At 37.4% G+C, this 19,760-nt stretch overlaps 1 protein-coding gene across 4 annotated transcripts in view; it reads right to left on the bottom strand.

The window, feature by feature from the left end:
* The window catches only part of Adcy8 (adenylate cyclase 8), a 231,096-nt gene that overhangs the window by 168,733 nt on the left and 42,603 nt on the right, over positions 1 to 19,760 (bottom strand). For all 4 annotated transcript variants that reach the window (XM_047525869.1, XM_047525870.1, XM_047525871.1 and 1 more), the window contains exon 2: positions 11,225 to 11,374. In XM_047525869.1, coding sequence (XP_047381825.1) covers positions 11,225 to 11,374 — 150 coding nt within the window. The remainder of the gene's footprint in view (positions 1 to 11,224; positions 11,375 to 19,760) is intronic.

Raw genomic sequence — 19,760 nt, 5'->3', positions numbered from 1 at the left:
ATCCAAGATACAAAGTAAATGAAGCTATACACTGATGGATAAATGGGCAAAGCAAATGCTATATATATAGACAATGGAATATTATCCAGCCATAAAAAAGAATGAATTTCTGTCATTTGTGGCAATGTGGATGGAAGTAAAAGATATTATGTTAAAGGAAACAAGCTAGACAGTGAGAAAGAAAAACTGCATGTTTTCACTCGTATAGAATCAAGAAATGTTGACTCATAGAAGTAGAGAGTAGAACAGTGTGGTCCCTAGAAGTGGGGAAAGTAAGGAGGAAGGGAAAGAGAGGAAGGTTGGATGACAGGTACCAAATATAATTTCATGGCAAGAGTAAGTTCTAGTGTTCTGCAGCACAGTAGCGTGACTAAAGTTCACAACAATTTATTATATATTTATAAAGAACTAGAAGGGAGGAGTTTCCCAACACCGAAATGACAAATGTCTAAGGAGACTGAGATGCTGATTACCTTGACTGGATCGTCATACATTGAAGACATTTATCAAATTATCACATATCTCATAAATATCTTCAGCTATTATGTGACCATTAAAATCACTTAAAATGGGCCCAGACATCCCTCCAAAGAAGATATACAGATGGCAAGTAAGCACATGAAAAGATGTTAAACATCATATGTCAACAGGGAACTGCAAATCAACAAGATACCAATTAGATATGATCAAAATTAGATACATATCAATTAGAATGACCAAAATCCAAGCTGACTGACATCAAATACTAGTGAAAATGTGACAGTGAGGGAGGTTGTGCATGTGTGGAGAAAGGGGTAAATTGGAACTTGGTGCCTGCTATTCGATTATGCTATGAACCCAAAACTGCTTTAAAACTAAACTCATTAACTTAAATATATTAAATAAAAATAGTGAAAGAAGAAAAAAAAAGAAAAAAGAAAACCAATAATGGATGGTAACATATTCCAAAGTCTGAAGAGTGAGTAACCACAAAGACCATGGAATCTGGAAAATCCTACAGTGTATAAGTGAGAGCTGCCTCATAGGAGCAAGGCCTTTGTTAGAGAAGTGCCCTCACAGCGAGTCCACCACCTGGCAGTGTGGGAGGCATGGAAAGAAGTACTTTCACTTCTCTGCCTTGCTACCCTCTAGTCCCTGTCCAGTGCCTCCCATTGTCCAAATCCAAGTGGAAGCTACAGGGTAACAAGCTTGCTGATGCAATCTGTAAAGGTCAGTCTCTCGGGGCAGAGAGAAGGCAGAGACAGATGGAGACTGAAAATGGAGGGCAAACAGGGACTAGCCAGCAGTCACGGGTGCAGAGTGCTGGGCACATTAGCTGGACTGGGTGGAGTGCTGGAGTACAGGAGGGAGGGGCACGGGACATGATAGGCCAGTTGGGCTGGATGGGCAATGGGAGGTGAATGGAACTGGTTTGCACTCTGCGGGCAGTCGCAATCCCAGGGTATTAGTGTGGTGCACTAAGAAGATGCTCCTGACACAAGTAATAACTCTGCTGGCATTTTGGGGTGTCGGTTTTACACACCTCACCTCTTCAATGATCCAGTAGATAAATAGATAAGTGATGCAGACAGGGATCAGTAGGCACTTTATTATGGACAGAGGATGGGCGCATGGAAAGCGAGTGAACATGGGCTTCCTTTTTCTTCTTTCTGCTTGAGCCAAGTCATAGGCAGAGAGCACTGAGGCACTGCAGGGCTCACTGTGTCAGTGGGCTTCCTGAGGAGTGGACAAGAGCCACACTTTTTTCTCAGGAAAGGCCCAGAAATGAACATATGATACACATGAATCTTACTCAATGGAGAAACAGCACCAATGGATGCCTACTGTATCATCTCAAAATAAGATGGAGAAGAATGAGAAAAGATGAGAGAGAGCAGTGGTTTTGTCTTTATACCCCATTAATTTCTAGGAAATTTAATATGTAGAGTTTCCAATTTCATAGACCATGAAGAAAATGGGAGAAAGGAAAATAATTTCTCATATATACATATATATGTGTCAATCATTTCATATATATTTGTCAATCATTTCATATATATAATTCATAGTGGGGATTGAACCCAAGGTCACTTTACTACTAGGCTACACAGGGTCTCCCTAAGTTGCTTGGGCTAGTCACTGGTTCAGTTCACATGGGTGAGAAACAGATTAGAAAAGTCATTAAAAAGTTAGAAAGCTATTTTAACTCCACACTACTAGGAAAGGAAACATGCAAGAGTTAGTACATATGTGGTAGAAATGGTATTGACAGAAGTCAGTACCACAGTTGATGTGGATGGATGAAGTTCAAGGATATGTCATAGACAAAGAGGAATACTGTGGGAGGATGAGAAGATCTTGAACTGGCTGAGCTTCACATGCTGGTGACCCAAGTTGATGCAGCTGCAGCAGGTTGTTGGCCAGGGCACCTGGAGCTTGGAAGAGGACATGGTGCTAGAGATGTTGATACAGACACAATGTTTGAAGTTATGATAAATCACCAGAAAAGAGTCAAAAAGAAGGGGTCAAAGAGAGGTCCTTTGAAGAAGGCTGATATTTAAGGGTTAGGAGAAAGATGAGGTATACACGATCTGAAAGACAGGAAGAAAGACCAAGAGCTTCCTATGGAAATTAGAGAAAAAGAGTACTTCAAGGGAAGCGGGCAGGACAAAGTGCCAGAGAAATCAAGCTTGAGTGGAGGCTGTTGTTGGGTAATTAGAAGATCAGGGCTACTGCTATGGCTTAACATGTCCTCCAATAATTCATGTGTTGGAAACTGAATACCCAAAGCCATAGGTTAATAGTATTTGCAAGGAGGATCTTTGGAAGGCAACTGAGATTGACAAAGGTCATGAAGGTGGTGCCCCATGATGACACTGGTGTCTTTATAAGAAGAAGAAGAGAGATATGAGCAGGCACGCTTGCTCTATCTCACTTTGTGATGTGTTATGATGCAGCAAGAAGGCTCCCACCAGAAACTGGTAATGTGGTATTGGGTTTTCCTGTTTCCATGATTCTGAGCTAAACAGGCCTCTACTCTTCATCAAACTACCCAGTCTGTGCTACTCAGATAGAGTGGAGGACAATGCTGGGCACTTGCCATTCCTCTGTAAGAGTTGTTCACCCGACAGTCAGGAAAGGGCCCCCAGCAGCCATGCTCCTGGATCTTATGCAGCCTCTCTTGTGAAGTCTCGTGGGGGCCCCCAGCCAAAGCCTGGCCAATTGCATTTCAATTCCTGTATTTTCAGATTGGGTTGAAGAGCATAACTTTCATTCTGGACATACTTCTAGATCTGAGTAGAAGGAGTAAACTTTCAAGGCTTTGTATCACAGTCATTTTCTACCATGTAGCCTTAGTAACAGAGGGAGTTAATCTGGAGAGAAGGGGGGAACACAGCAGATCCAGAGGGAGAATGAGAGATGAACAAAGTGCTCCTTGGATTTGTGATGACTCTTGAATTCCCGGTTCTGGATCTTTCCTGAGTCCTGCATCATTTCTCTAAATTTTTTTCAAAATTTTCTGGCAGCCCATTCAATATAGGATAAATTTCTTTTTTTTCCTAAATGAGCAGGACATAGTTATTGTTACCTATAAATGGATAAAAACTAATATATTGATTTTGAAAATCCCAGATTAAAGAGATGTGCTGTTTAATATGGATCCAATCATAATATGTGACAATTTATACTTAAGATCAAATTAATGAAAATTTAAAAAATTGAAGTGTTATTCCTCAGTCACACTGATCACATTTCTTGTGCTGCTCAGTAGTCATAAGACTTAGTGGCTGTTGGCCAGCATGGGTGTAGGACATTTTGTTATCATAAGAGATTCTACTGGATGGTAAGGTCCACAGAGCATTCTCTATTGGGGGAGGATAGTGATTGAAATAACGTTTTATGTTTTTCCCAAAAAAATATCTGGAAGGAATGAAAATGAAACTAGGAAGAGAAATGAAACTATGAAAGAGATTGAGCACAGAGGAATAGATGCTCATAGGATAATAAAGAGCATGTCCCTATGGTGAAATTCATTTTATAAATTTTTCTTTGTTCCACCAGAAGAGAGTATTTCCCAACTCTATTTATTCACAAATATTTTCTGTGTAAAAGAATGTTGGGGAAATACAACTAGTAGCAGTCATTAACTATCTATTGCCTCTGTTTTTCCTCCCAGTTTGTTTTCGTCTTCTGGAACCAAAGCTTTTGTGAAGAATACAAATTAAACATTTATCTTATCTCAAAGAATTCATAAGATAGATTCAAAAAAAAAAGACAAGGGCATAGTAAAATATAGGAAGAGACTAATACCATCGAGAAAGTCACAAATGAAACTCTCATGAAGGTCACAGCTGGAAGGATCAGAGAGGGTCTTCGTGGAGGAGATGACATTTAAGCAGAGCTTTGAAGAATGGATGAGGTTGAGGGATGAAAGGAAGATCATACCAGGTAGGGAGAAAAGTCTGAGCTAAGGAACGAGTGCCGTAAGGTAGGAAGAATGTGTAGGAAACAGTGGATAGTCTAGCATAAATTAAAAATAATGGCTATGGAATATACTAGTAACAGCTAAGACTGAGTGTGGTGAATGACCTGGAATGTCAAGGATGGAGAAGAGCAGAAAAGTGACTGGATGGCAGGAGCTGAAGAGGTTTTGGGTGTACGATGTGAAGACCCATCTGGTTGGAGCAGAAAGAACAGATATTCTGAGGTTCTGCCATTTTTATGTTAGTCTTGATGCTCCTCCACGGATGAATGAATGAACTAGTGACAACGCTCTGCCTTACTAGTTAACAGTATCCATAATTTAAAGATGGATAAATGAATAGCAAACTGCTAGCACTCTTCTACTTGCTGGCTGCCAAGAGGTGAGCAGCTTTCCTCTGCCAGTATACTCTGCCTTACCCTGGGACCAGAGCAATGGATTCAGCCCACTATGGACTGAACCTCTGAAACTGGACCTGTGGAATACCAGTCACTGGGAGATTTGAAAAAGGAAATGTGAAAAATGTAGCAGCACTGATATAGTTAACAAAATCAGAAGAAACAAAAAACTTTAAAAGCACTAAACCTGATACAAGTTGTTAATCAGGTAAGATTTGCTGCTTACTGTATGAGATGTATACGGTTAAAGCTATGGGCCTATTATTTCTGCAGTAGACCAATGCCTTCATTTTTACATTGGGTTTAAAAAATTTCTACAGTTTATTGAGACATACCTAAAATGATCCTATTCTGGGTTAATCAAATAATTAGTGTCCTTTTAAGTAAATATACTTTTTTGAAACACCAATTTTTAATGATTGCTGTCTTTATTTCTAATAAAAACAGGTTTGTTGTTTTCTTTTAACAGATGAAAATAAATAATGAAAGATCCTCCTAGATGCTATGAGACACCAACATGAATCAAAACAACCAACTCAGAGCTCAGTAAGAAGCAGAGTTTTCTCAATCTATTGTCCGAATCACTAGCTCACACCAATATTGTCTAACAAAGATATTTAGGTAAAATTGAATTGCTTTAATACAGCTAAAACATCTGCTGCATTTAAAAATAATCTTTCTGCTACTGTAACATATGGTATCATCTGAAACTTTATTCCTGTACCCCTAGAGCTTCTGAGATACCTCAAAATGCCATGATTACCATAAGGAGGTTTTTTGCAATTCTCAAAGCTGGAAGAAAAACAATTAATTCATTTTAATATTTAAAATAAATATAGGCCCTTTGGATCTTTTGGGAGGAGAAATGGGATTACAAAAATCACAGTAATTAGAATCTAACTCCCCAAAGAGAGATGTTCCAAGATGTAGCTTCCAGATGGAAAATTCCCCATCAGGTCTGCTGAAAATGTGTGCTCAGCCTGTCCTGGTGTCTCCTGAATTGGATAAGAATTCTCCAGGTCCCAAGTTTTCAGGGGGGACACCACGGGCGCAGGTCTCTTTACACTTCTATGAAAGAGTTACTTCAACATGCGTGCAGGTAAAAGGGAAGCCAGCAGGCCAGGTTTGAGTTCACTGTAACACAGTTAAATAAATATTAACCAGCTCTTATCTTCCAGCTACTGTGCTAGATAAATACCAGAGAATCAGATACATTAGCTGGAGTAGCAGCTTTCAACTAGTTTTTAGAGGCAATGTAGCGAGAGAAATACAGATTAGTAAATGCCATGAAGTACGACACATCCCGTCATGGAGTTACTGAGCAGAGAAAGGCACTGTGCTCTACCTGGAGATGAAAAGAAGCCTGGGAGGCAGCCATGCTGGAGCTGGAGAGCAGACACCTGTGAGGAGGGAGGCAGACTTTCCAGGCTGAAAGAACCACAGGCTGATGAGGTGGCATTTCAGGGTGCTCAGGGTCATTGGTGCAGTGTGAGAGGAGACGGAGTGGGGAAGAACCTGGGAGGGAGCACAGGGCCTAGATCCTATAAGGTTTGTGGGGTTACATAGAAGTTCAGTTCAATATTGGTGTGAACTAGTGGGCCAGACAACAGATTGATTAGGAAAGGCGGGTTTGAACATGGTCACTGGAGGACTGTCCTGCAATGTCGAGTGACAGTGTCATCATCACAGCACATGCTCTGCATTGGGCTGAGAAATGTTTGTTCTTAATCCACACCAAAACCAGTGGAGGAAGGTACGATCATCATGCTTATCTTGTACCCACAGAAATCAAGGTCTCCAGTGGGGAGAGGCTTGCCTAAGGTCCCACAGCCCGGAAGCAGAGAAGTGGTTTGCACACAAACCTTGCAAATACTGAAGAGTCCCCGCACTGACACTGAACCGGTCAGAATTGTGAGATGGAGAACAGATTGAGGGGAGAGAAGCTGGAGACCAAGAGAACAGGTAGGAGGTGGTTTGTATGTTCATGAGAGTTGCAATTGGTGATAAAATGGAAGAAGAGAAGAAGGAGGAAGGAAGGACAGAAGGAAGAGGAGAAGGAAAAGGAGAAAGAATAGGAGGAGAAGGAGGAAGAAGAAAGAAAAGGGGAGGATCAGGAGGAGGAAGAGAAGGAGCAGAGGGAAGAGGAGGAGATGAAGGAAGTTGTTCATGCTTTCTGGAAGGAAAGGGTCAATATATGCTCAACTTCTTGCATCCAAGTAAGTTCAACATGGGAGCCTTTAGGCCCATTCTATAGTTGCTCCCTGCTAATGTGCCAACTACTACAGGAAGGAGGTGAGTTGTTATGAAGTTGAGGGTCACCTTCAAGGGGCAGAGTTAAAAACTTAGTTTAAAAGAGACATACAGCAAAAGGTGTTTGTATTTGTTGGTTCTCTGACCTCAAGAACTATGCAGGCAAGTTTAGGATTTCCAAGGAAAAATCCTGCTTACCAGGACCTCAGGCATCTTGTTATGTGATGGGAACCATCAGGCAGGAGGAAAAGTGGTTCTTGGACCACTTACCTTCTATGTCCTGCCTGCAGATTTTTATTTGGAAAAACAATTAGTAGCCATCATTAAATATTGATGATCACAGTCATTTATGATCATGAATTCCACATGGGTTTTCAGGCACTGCTGGATGACATATGTTGAGGAATGAGACACTGAGAATTCTTCAAGGGGATCATGGTGTGCCCTAACAGATAGGTCTGCAAAGACTGAGAGCCATTGTAGCAAGCAGTAATGGAGATCTGTAATAGATTTTCTTCACTCTGGTGTACAGAGTACTTTGAATAATGCCTGCTTCATAGCTGAGACTCAATAAATATGTATTTTTCATTGAATGGAAAGTAGTAGTGTTCTATTGAAGAAGTGCAGAAGGCGATCAGAGAAAACCCACTGACCCGCACTGCTCTCCTTCAACAAATCATGGATCTTGTCACCGGCGGCTTTGCTAATTCCTTTCTTCCTTCTCATCCAATAATTAAGATCATGCTCATCTTCCTGACCCAATTCAGAGTTGAAAGAGAATCTTATTTGTTTCTGTATCTACAGCATGGATAAAAGGCTGGCTAAGTGAGAAAGTGAATGAAAGATAATGGGGTACTCATAACTTCCCTCAACAAACTGTTCATTTTCTTCAAGATACGTTTGTGTGTGTTTTGCCTGTATGGATTATTCATCACTGCTCTGTTCATCCGAATTTTATTAATGTGTCAGTTGAGACACTGTTTCTTCCAGGTAACCCTCTATAATCATGCAGTTTAGGTTTGAGTCATATACTGTTGTCATGGGTGTCTGTGGATGTGTCTGTATTCTTTCATATCTGATACCCAACAACAGGAACTTATTATTAGTGGTCATCATGTTCCCAGTACCCAGCACAGTTCCCCATGCACAGCAGACCCTAAATAAATAAATCCAATGTTGAATAAGTCCTTTAACTATTTCTTTTGTATCCTGCCATGAGATAAATTAATTGCTTGAAAAAAATCTCAAAAAGTCTCTCAATCATTTCTGTGCAGTATGATCTGCTCATAATATGAGCTATACTGATAATCACAAAAATTGCCACTAGAATTTTTTGGGACAATTATCCAAGGAGAAAGCATTTGCAGTCATTTAGGCCTCTACAGTGTTTCTTTAGCAGGGTATAGAATTTTTAAGACATGGTGTTGTAATTAGTTCTGAAAAGAGATAAATGAGGACGAATTTGTCAATGGCACTTGGTATTTTGAAAGATATGGATGGAGCTTAATGATGAGTTCACTTACTGTATACCTAAGGAGAACTACCATTCTGATTTACCTCCATAGAAATAATTCCAGGTTATTTCAACTAAGACAAGCCAAATTAGAATATTTTCTCAAATGAGCCCTCTTGGGTCTGAGCTATGTTGGCTGAATCATATACATAATTATGCATAATAATGCTAATAGAAATGCTTCTCTAAGTTGCAAGGGCATTGCACACAATATTTCTAGCTGTTAAGGAGACTTTTCAGGCAGGTTATTATTATCCCCTTGCTATGGGTAGAGAAACAAAGACTCACAGCTTGCTCAAGCTCACTAAAATAGCAACTAAGCAAAGATTTCAAATTCAGGGCAGTGTCACTTGCAAAGCTTTGTTTTCTCTGTTAGACTGCACTGCCCATCTACCACTGAGGAAGTTCTCAGGGATAATGGAAACCTTCAGAAGAGATCAGGTGTCAATGGAAAGTAACTGAAGCACAGAATGACACAGAGCTGGTTATCTTAGATACTAGGGGACCTAGGGGTGGTCAGTATGCCAGGAATAGTTGATCATAGTTCTGAGCTTGTGACTGTAAGAAAACTATAATAGATTTTACTTAACCCTCTGAACTGGGAACCTTCCACCAAAAGACAAACCTTTTCTTGCATTTTATCCATGAAGACAAGAGACTGACTCATAATTTTATGTTGCCATATACATATTATGTCATTTGAAGCAAATACAATGCTGAAGAGAAAGATACTGCCCATTTTCAAATGAAGAACTTAGGACTGAGGGCTAAGTGACTTAGATGGTCCAACTGGGAATAAAATGAACCATGGAACAAACTCTAGTGGCCTTTACACTACAAATGAATTGTCTCTTTACCTCACCTCTATGTTATTATTTCTTCCTCCTTTTACCAACTTAAAAAAAAAAGAAAACTACTAGAAGAAGACAGCAACACCCCCACCATGTTAGACTGCTAGGTCACTGTGCTTCTGGGACACCCAACCTGAAGCATGAGAAAAGAAGAAAAGTCTCATGGCTAGGATAAGGCAACAATCTTCAGTGTCTCCAAGGTTTCATAAGCACTGCATTCAAGAGGCGTTTCAGACAACTCACCCACAATGCAGCTCTTGTTGTGAGAGAGCATCAAGAAGAGCTGAATAAATTATTAATATGGCAGCATTCTCTGCATTGGCACGAATCCCATGGAAAGAGTGACGTGCCAGTCGGGCAACTGCTCTGTTTTGCACAGGAACATAATACACCATCCTGGAGAGACTCACATTTTATTATACAAAGTGTTTTCTTCCTTGAAATTATTTTTCTAAATTGTTCCAAGAGCTATTCAGAGAAACTATAATACAGCTATTAATGAGACTCCATAATTAATTGCTTTAGGCATTAACTTAAAAATTCCCTGTTTGGAGTCCTGTGAAGTCACTGCAGGATTTGCGAGTTCAGGAGTCTCCTCTGTTGATAACATATGTTGGAGATAACATATGTTGGTGGGAGGTGAGTTTTGTCAAGTTGTGCCCAAGCCGTCTGCCTCATCCATTGCCACATAGACCTGGACTCACTTCGCTTCAAAGATACAGGCTTTCCTGATGATTCAATCAAATTAATCATGAAGAAAATGTTGAAGCTTTTCACAGCTCCTTTGTTTGCCATTTCTCAAACCATCATTGTATGAAGTTTAAAATAAGTGTGCTACAGTACGTATAAGACATAACTTTAAAAAAAAGAACTGAGTATGGTAGAACTAATAGGTCTATTATGCATAGAATTCTCAAGAGCCTATAAACTTAGTAGACTATCATTGATTCTAAAACCAATTTCCAAAGCATTCCTATTATTCCTCTTTAACAATTATTTTCAGAAACAAGGGTAACACATGGATTTTGTATATATAAATAGCTTTTGGAGGAGCAAGTCTTTAGTCTTTGAATGCTAATTTTATTTTGGAGGGACATATCATTCGAGACCAAAGCTACTTTTTATCTCTATAGCATCCACTTAGTCAGGATATCCAAGACTCTCCTTTATTTCAACCTCTTCAAACAGGATCTCATTGCTTTCACCCTCCCCACCCTATCCAACCTGCCTAGCCTGCTGCCTTTCTTATTCTGGGATTGGCATCAGGTCCATAAACTTTATTTTTGTGCAACATCTCTTCTGAAATCCAGGGAGAAATATTAGGGATTAGATATGCATAATACCTTTTCTGAGAGTTTACTATATAATTTAAATCCCTATGCAGTGGAAAACTTTATCTGAAATAACAATTTATAGTTTTAGAGAAGGAAGTTGAAGATGATAAGGTAGATGATCTTGATTTTAATAATGTTTAGGACCTGGGTCATAAACACAGATGTTAGTCAAAGGGGTCAGAATACCTTTGTGACTACGGTAACTTACTTTCTTCTGGGGACAAATTAATTGAGTATAGAGAATAAGATCAATCTACTTTGACGTGTAAGTCTCATGTAACTATTTTAGGTTCTTGAATTTCATGGCATTAATTTCAAAAGAGCAATTGCAAATTAGGATTTGTTTGGGAGGAAGGAAAAAAGTCTCTACAATGGGTGAGGTGATAACGGGGACACAGGGTCTTTCTAGTTGGTACCTGTCTTTGGTTCTCTGTCTCCAGGCGCAGCCTGGCCTCCACACACCTCCGTGTCTCCAGGAAGGCTTGGCGCTGGGCCCGGTCTGACAGGTAACTGATGAAGATCCCAGCTGTGTTCATACACATGAACAGCACTGCCTGGGCCACAACCTAAAACAGAAATTCAAACACAGCATGGTCAGGGGGTTAAAGGAGCTGTTTGGAGGCAAAGAGGAAAATAAATAAGGAAAAATTTCAGAGGCGAATCTTAATATATTAATTGAAATGTTCTCTAGCATGTTAATAGAACCTTGCCCTTCATTCAGACCTCCTGTCAATGTCACCCTTCAGAGAGGACTTTCTTCACCAAGTCGGCCTCCTCCTCCTCAGTTTTAAGCCTGAACCTAGAGTGGAAACCTGAGGTAAGAAAGATGAGGGAGATCTCGTTGGCTTTTTCTCTTTTCCTCACTATCCCTCACCTTTCTTTTCAAGAACTGAAGTTTTTGGTCTGTATTAGGCTGGGAATCCTGGGGGAGGAAGAGGAAGAAAATATGGAACAGAAAAATCATTCATATCAGCTTATGGGTTCTTAAAATTAGGTTCTTGGGGATATACATGATAGTGAGTTTTACGGAAGACAGTAGAGGGAAGGGTCGGGGCAAGGGGAAATACTGAGGACCGAAATAGAACAAATTACATTTCATGCTTTTATAATTGTGTCACAGTATATTCTATTGTCATGTATAACTCAAAAGAACCAAAAAAAATGAAGTAAAATAAAATAAAAAAGCAGGGTGATTACAATCAAACAGTTTTATGCATGTATGGAAATATCACAACAAAAATCATTAGTTTGTGCTATCAATGTGCACTAATAGTTAAATAAACATTTATATATATAAATATATATAAATAAATAAATATATATATATATATATATATATATATATATATACACATATATAACATTCATCAAGTGGCCTTCTGTACTGTGACTCTAGTGCACTCAGGTCCTCTTTGCTAAAACTCAAATCTTGTTTGTAAGTCAAGAAAAGATATCACATTTTGCACTTTTTAAAATCTGCAATCCCATTATCTTATCTCTCAGCATCAAAATCTCCTTGTTACACTCTCAAATTAGACTTCCCGTATTCACATTAGACCCCTTCTGAATGGCTTACTGGGGAAGAAAAGCAGGACTATTTTGGAGGGGTGTCAAAGTATGGAAGAAAGGAGCAACACATTGTGAATTTCCTTATTTTTATGGCCTTAGCCCAAGGATAGGTCAGAGTTCATGTAGTGTGGGGTAGATAAAATGCCAAGAGGAAGTCTAGGAGCTCAGGAGAAGCAAATAACGTGTCCAGCTGCTGGAAAGTGAGCACAAAATCCTACAGGGAACACATGCGGGGGAACCTCAAATTCTTGTATAAACTGTTTGCTGAACCTCACGTGAACAGGGTAGACAACAGACAACCGAGTTAAGGATAAAATAATCCAACTAAAATGAAGTCCAAAGACAAAGTCCATAGAAATATAAGATTATACAGTACTCACAATGTCCTAAACATAATACAAAATTATGGGACATCAGACTAAACATTAAAATGTGACTCCTCAAGGGAACAAATAATCAACAGACACCTATTTCGATCTGACCCAGATACTGGGATTAGAAAATTACAGCAGCTTTTATAACTCTGCTCAATGATATAAAGATAAGCACACTAGTAATAAATGAAAAGTCAGAAAATAAGACAGAAAAATCATACATACACAAAGGAAAATCTAGAAATGAAAAATACAATATCTGAAGTGGACATATTCACTGGATGATATTAGTGCAGATGACAGAATAAAAAGTTAGTAAACTTGAGATGTTAACAGTAGAAAATGTTCATTCTGCAGGAAAAAAAAAAAAGATTTCAAAAAGGTTTTAGTTGAATATGTGGAAATGTTTAAAGACCTGACATACATATAATTGAATTCTCAGAAGGAAAGGAAAAGGAGAATGGGGAAAACATAATTTGTTTGAAGAAATGATATTTTTCACGAATTTTATAAAGGCAAACAATTATAGATTTAAGAAGTTCGGCAAACCACACACTGGCTAATGTAGGGAAAATTCTGCCTGTGAACATCATAGTCAAAATATTAAAAGCCAAAGACAGTCTCGAAAACATTTAGAAAAATGTGTTACATAAATGGTACTGACTCTCCAGTTATGATGATTATTTTTCAAATTACACATGAAAAAATAATCTACATAACATTTATGAGATTCTTAATTTATACTAATATAAAAACTTTAAATGTCAAAACAAAATAAAGTTTGTTTTGTTGTATAAATACAAGATAAAGGAAAAAAGCATTACTAGAGATAAATAGGGTCACTATACAATGATAGAAGGTTTAATTCACCAGGTAGATAAAAAATTCTAAACTTGAGGACATTTAACAACAGTCTCAAAATATACAGTGAAAATTATGTATATCTAAATCTGTATCATTGTAATTATTTATAAATTTACCATCATAGTGGTCTATTTGAACACAATTTTTAGTAGCTAATGTCAGGCAGATATAACAAATCTTCAAAGAAATAATTTGAATAGTTCCTAAAACAACCTTGAAATGAAACATAGTGTCTAATTATTACTACAAATTTTTAAGCCTTAATGTATAATAGTATCTTATATCAGAATCTGAAGCTAACCTCAGCACATTTCAAAGAACTAGCATCATGCAAACTTGGCCAATAACCACAAAGTAACCAAGTTACAAAGCAATCTAAGGAGATAACTAGAAAAACCCTATATGCTTAGAAATTAAAAGTAATTTAAATAACTCATGGATTTAAAAATATATCATAATGAAAAACTTGTATAGTCAAAGAATGTTGAAAATACCACAGAATAAAACTCAGTAGTCCACACAGAGGAATTTATAGTCCTAAATGCTTCATTTAGCAAAAAACTTAAAAACTTTTGAATGTCCTACTATTCAACTGAAGGATTTAGCAAAACCAAATCAAATAGAGAACAGAATAAATCCAAAGTATAAAGAAGGAAAAAAGTAAGAACAGTAAGTCATGAATGAAAAGTCAAATGACCATAAGGGAAGAGGATCAATAAATTTAATATTTCACTCTCTGAAAACTAATAAAACAAATAATTCTTATAAGCTTAATAAAGAGAATACATACAAATAAGCAATATTAAGATTAAAAAATTGACAAAGATCTTGCAGAAATCAATAGATGATAAAATATACTATTAACTTTAATGCTAACAAGATCTTTAAATGAAATTGAGATATTTCTAAAAATACATCTTTACTAAAGCTGACTCAAGAAGAAAGGAGAAAATTCAACTAGGTGTAATCATAATTAAAAATCTTTACATGAGGAACGTAACAAGCCCCAATAGTTTCATTGGAGTACTCTACAAACAACTGTGGAATAAATAATTTGTATTTTTATCACTTCCAGAGCATAGAAAATAGAGAGAAATTCAGTATATAAGACTAGTATAACCTTAGTGCCAAAACTTAGGTAGTTGATCGAAAATGGTAAATACCATGTGACTCTCACTCATGAGCATGGATGGGAATTCTTACACCTAATAAAGCAAACTGAAACCATCAATGTATAGAAAAGATAATTCAACTTGACCACACTGTATTTTTTCTAGGAGTTGGAGCATATTAAAACATCATCAAATCAACTATTATAATTTGTCATATATATAGCTTTAAATAAAACAATAATCATCTCATTAATGTGGGGGAAAGCATTGATAAAATTCAATATCCTTTCATTTTAAAAATTCTGACATTAGAAGTGAATTTTCCAATCGCTGTAGGACTTCTAGAGAAACACAAATGAAATCACCTAAGGCACAGATGCTACTGAGCGGTAAGCCACCATTTGCCAAGAGATGCCAATGCCAGTCATCACCAAATAAATTCAACGTAAACCTCAAGTCTGGTTACTTCCATAGAACAAAAACACTCAAAATAAATGTAATAAAGCTTGGAAAGGAAGAATTATTCTGCCATAATTTACAGATGAAATGACAATCCATGTAGAAAACCACAACATCTCTACAGAAAAATTGTAGGACTGAGTAAGGTTTTAGCAAAATATTGAATCAAAATACAATGCTAATTATATTCTTGCACACCCATGGACCCATAATAAGCAAAAAATGAACTTCCATTTTATCTGTCTGTCTGCCTATAACTATGTATCAAATCATAAGATACCTAGAAAATTATCAATAAAAATGTACAAATCCTTGAGAAAAATTATGAAATTTAAATAATTAAAGAGACCTAAATAGGTGCATGGTAATATATCATGTTATGAATAGGAAGAATTACTGTAGTAAAGATCCCAAATCTCAGTAGGTGTTTCTCCCCCAGTGGAATTCAAGATGATTTTAAAAGCCATACAAAGATCAAAGCATCAAAAATGCACAAAATGGGAAGACCTGCAGTACCAGAGGAGACTTGGTATAGAGCTGTAGTAATTAAGGTACTAAGCTATGTATATGATGTATAAATTGAACAGTGAGTGAACAGAGACCCAGAAACAAACACACAACCTAGACAATTGAGCATTGCAGGTGGATATAAGGAGATAGACTTTTAAACAAAGGGTCTTGAAAAATGTGTTATCCACTTAATAAAACAAAATAAAGGCAAATTCCTGCCTAATTCCAAAATAGAAATACACTGCAGGTCGATTAAAGACTCAGCCATGAAAGTGAGAAATAGATCATTTTATAAGATAGCCTTGAAGGATATTTTCATTACCTAGAAAGGTAATATAATAGAATAAAAAAAACTGAACACAATAGCATATGCCTCTAATCTCAGCTGTGTGGGAGGCTGAGGTAAGAGGATCTGAATTTTGAGGCCAGCCTCAGCAACTTATCAAGACTCTGTCTCAAAATTAAAAATAAAATGGGTTGGTAATGTATCTCAGTGGCACAATGTTTGTTCAGCATGCACTAGGTCCTGGGTTCCATCCCCATAAATGCAAAAAACAAAAGCAAACATGTGAAAAGTCGCAAAGAATAGAGGCCATAAAGGATAGACTAATGCATTTATTAAATTCAAGTTAAGAATTCCATTTCACCAAAGGCAAGGTAAATAAAATCCCTATGCACAAACAGGAAAAAAAATATTTTGTGACACGAAGAAGCAACAAAGAATTCATTTTTAGATCAATAGGATGAATTTATATAAATATATAAAAGGGGATAATGCCAAAGAAAACAAAGGCAAATGACTTCAGCATGTATTTCAATGATGAGAAAAATCGATATGAAGAGCACTGCAAATTAGTAAACAAGGAACTATATTTTAAAAGACACTATGGGAAACCATTTCATTCCCACCAGGTTGACCCTGACAAGCAGGCGGGGGGAGAGTGGGACATTGTCACATTGGCAAGGATGTTGATTGGCAGGACTGTGAAGCAATGCAGCTCCTTTGGCTTTGCACTTGGACGTTCAGTTTGCACGACCCTGCAACCGCACGCTCATCCTCCACACCCCAGCACGGCCTCTGCACGTGTGCCTCAGGGGATGCGCTCAGGATGTTCATGTGTTTCTCATACGGGATTAGAACGAAAATAATCTCAATGTCCATCAAGAGCAGAAAGGATAAATATTTTGTGATATAACAATTAAATTCTACTCAGCAGTGAAGATCAATGAACTCGAGGTGCATGCATCAAAATGGATAAATACAAAAATAGTGAACAAAGGATATCACAGTGTTGCTAATGACAGCACATTACTGGAAACGACCTAAATGGCTATGAACATGGATTGGTAAGTCATAAATCCATACAGCTGGATAGAATGTTAAGAAAAATCTCAAAGGGTTAACATTTGCTATCACTACACATGCACAGAATCACTCAGTAAGGTACTGGACAATTCTTGGAAGACAGGCTAACATCTTCTTTTTTAATCACTTGCTTTTGTATTTTGTGTAGTGCATGCACTGCCTGCCAAAATACATAGATTTTAAATCAATAAACTTATTGTTGAAAAAGAGAACAAAAACAACTCCCTCTCATGACAATAAAGGCTGCTTGATTCTCTTCAAACTCATTGGTACCTCTTCCTCCTCCCTATCTTACCTGTTTTGTTTCAACCAATCTGGTTTGCTTTCTATTCCTTCATTGTCTCTCCCTGTCTCTCAGTCATTCAAGTGCTGTTCCTCTGTTTGGACACCCTTCCCCACACTTCTTGCCTTGCAGCTTCCTCTTCTCCTATTCTGGAACTTATTACAGTGTCCTGAGAGATGCTCCCTGATCACTATTACAAAAGTAAGACTTTCCTGATATTCTTTGTTTTTGCACCCTGTTCATTTATCAGACTGTAATTATATATTCATTTGTATACTTGCTTCCTTGATGTGTGCTCCCACATTGGAGTTTTAGTTCTATCTACACAAAAATGATTTTTATTGATATTCACTGATTAGCAGCTAGATGATAAATGCTCACCACAGTGCCTATGAATTGCTCAGCACTTAATAAGTGCTAGGTAGTTGATGAATGAACACATGAATGAATGGCTTTCCGACATAACACTAATCATCATTTACCAGATTTGACAAAACAGCAGTCCTACAACAGCAATGGTAAGGTAAAGCAACACAGAATATCTTCATCAACAATAAAATCCAGTACATGAGAGCTAGAAAAGAGGGAAAGTACACAAATTCACAAAATACAGACAACTGTTAACTGTGTAAGCACTACCCAACTTGCTTTACAGTTTCAAATTTATAATTAAGATTCCTCATGGAATTTTCCTTTGCAACTTGAAAGATGATTTCAAAGTATAACTGAAGGAATACGGAAGCTCTAATATCAAATGCTTCCTTACAAAAGGGACTAGGGTGCTTCTTGTCCAAAGTGTCAGGTGCCTTCATGCTGCAATAATTAAAACTCTGCATCAAAAGAGAAAAACTCAACTGAAAAATTAATGGAATAAAACCAGCGTGCACAAGAGAGAAAAAGATGATTGAGAGCCTAATGACTTTGTGTCTCAGTGGAAATAAGAATTGCTCAGAGAAGGAATATTGGACAACTATCAGGAAAAATTTGGTTATCATCTCATACTATATGCCAAAATAAATGCCAACAGACCAGAGTGAAACGTGGAAAATGAGACTACAAAAAAAAGTGGGGGGAGATAATAGATGGCATATTGCTCTGATTTCTAAGCAGAAAAGTATGGTAATGTCTCAAGTGAGAAATAATTGCTTTTTAAAATGAAAACAATCAGATCATTGGATGCTATGGGATACTTTGTTGCAATATGTTTGGAAAACAAATTAGCAACATGTTGCAAAATTTTTCTCATTTCTTTTGACCTAGTGATCCAACTTCCTGAGATTTATCTTTAGGAAACCATCAAATACAAGATTAGAAATTTCTGTTAAGGATTGTTCATTGCAGTGTTCTTTTTTGATAGTGGAAAATAAATGGAAACTGCATTATTTTAGCAGTTAGAGGAATAGCTGACTAAGCTGCGTTCTGCTTGTACAAGTGGATATAAATAGCATTTAAAGATATTTAATGGCATGAGCAAATCTCTGACACATTATGTAAAATGTAATATTGTGAACTATATATAAACATGTATACATACACAAATCTGTAAATTCAATGTAATTCTAATTCTTGAAATTGAAGAAAATATACGATTATGTATGAAAGAAAATATACATAAATTCTCATATGTGTGTGTGTAAGCAAATGTGTCTGTGTATGTTGGAATAGGAACAGTAGATCACTCAGATAAATTCACTAATGACATAAATGTCAAGATTTAGAAGACCACTCAGGCACGGAGCCTGGCTGTGGGGCCTTGTCCTTCCTAGGAGCACTTGCAGATTCCAAAAGAGGTGACGGGAAGTCTGAGAAGCAAAGCACAGTGGTCCCATCTCATAAAGCCAGGAGAAGAAGTACTGAGGCCCAGGCCCAATGAGGAGAACAGAGCCCAGAATCAGGTCTTCTTTTCACTGGTGCATTACAATTATACTTCCTGGTAGGATTCATTAGGCCACATTCCTACACAGACATGATTGGATTAATGTCATTCCCTGTACCTTCCCTTTGCCTCCACTGTCACCCAGCCCCTTGTTCTACTCTCCTGATCTCCCTTCTATTGTTTTTTGAAATTACACAGTATAATTAAATATAACAGTGGGATTTGTTGTGGTATATTTGCACAGGGATATAGCATATTTTGGTAGATTTAATTCCCCAGGACTTCTCTATACCTTACTTCTACTTCCCTCCTTCTTGATATTCTTCCTCTACTCTGTTGGTCTCCTATTTTCATGAGATACTTTCCTTTTTTACATGTTTCTTTTTTTCTTTTAAGGTTCCACATATGAAAGAAAGCTTTCAACCCTTGACTTTCTAAGTCTGGCTTATTTTACTTAGGTTGATATTCTCCAGTTCATTCCATTTACCAACAAATAACAATTAAGTTTTTCTTTATGGTTAAGTGAAACTCCATTGCGT

The sequence above is a fragment of the Sciurus carolinensis genome, chromosome 1 (assembly GCF_902686445.1).
Source record: "Sciurus carolinensis chromosome 1, mSciCar1.2, whole genome shotgun sequence".
Lineage (NCBI taxonomy): Eukaryota > Metazoa > Chordata > Mammalia > Rodentia > Sciuridae > Sciurus > Sciurus carolinensis.
This window is presented reverse-complemented; position numbering and strand designations above follow the sequence as displayed.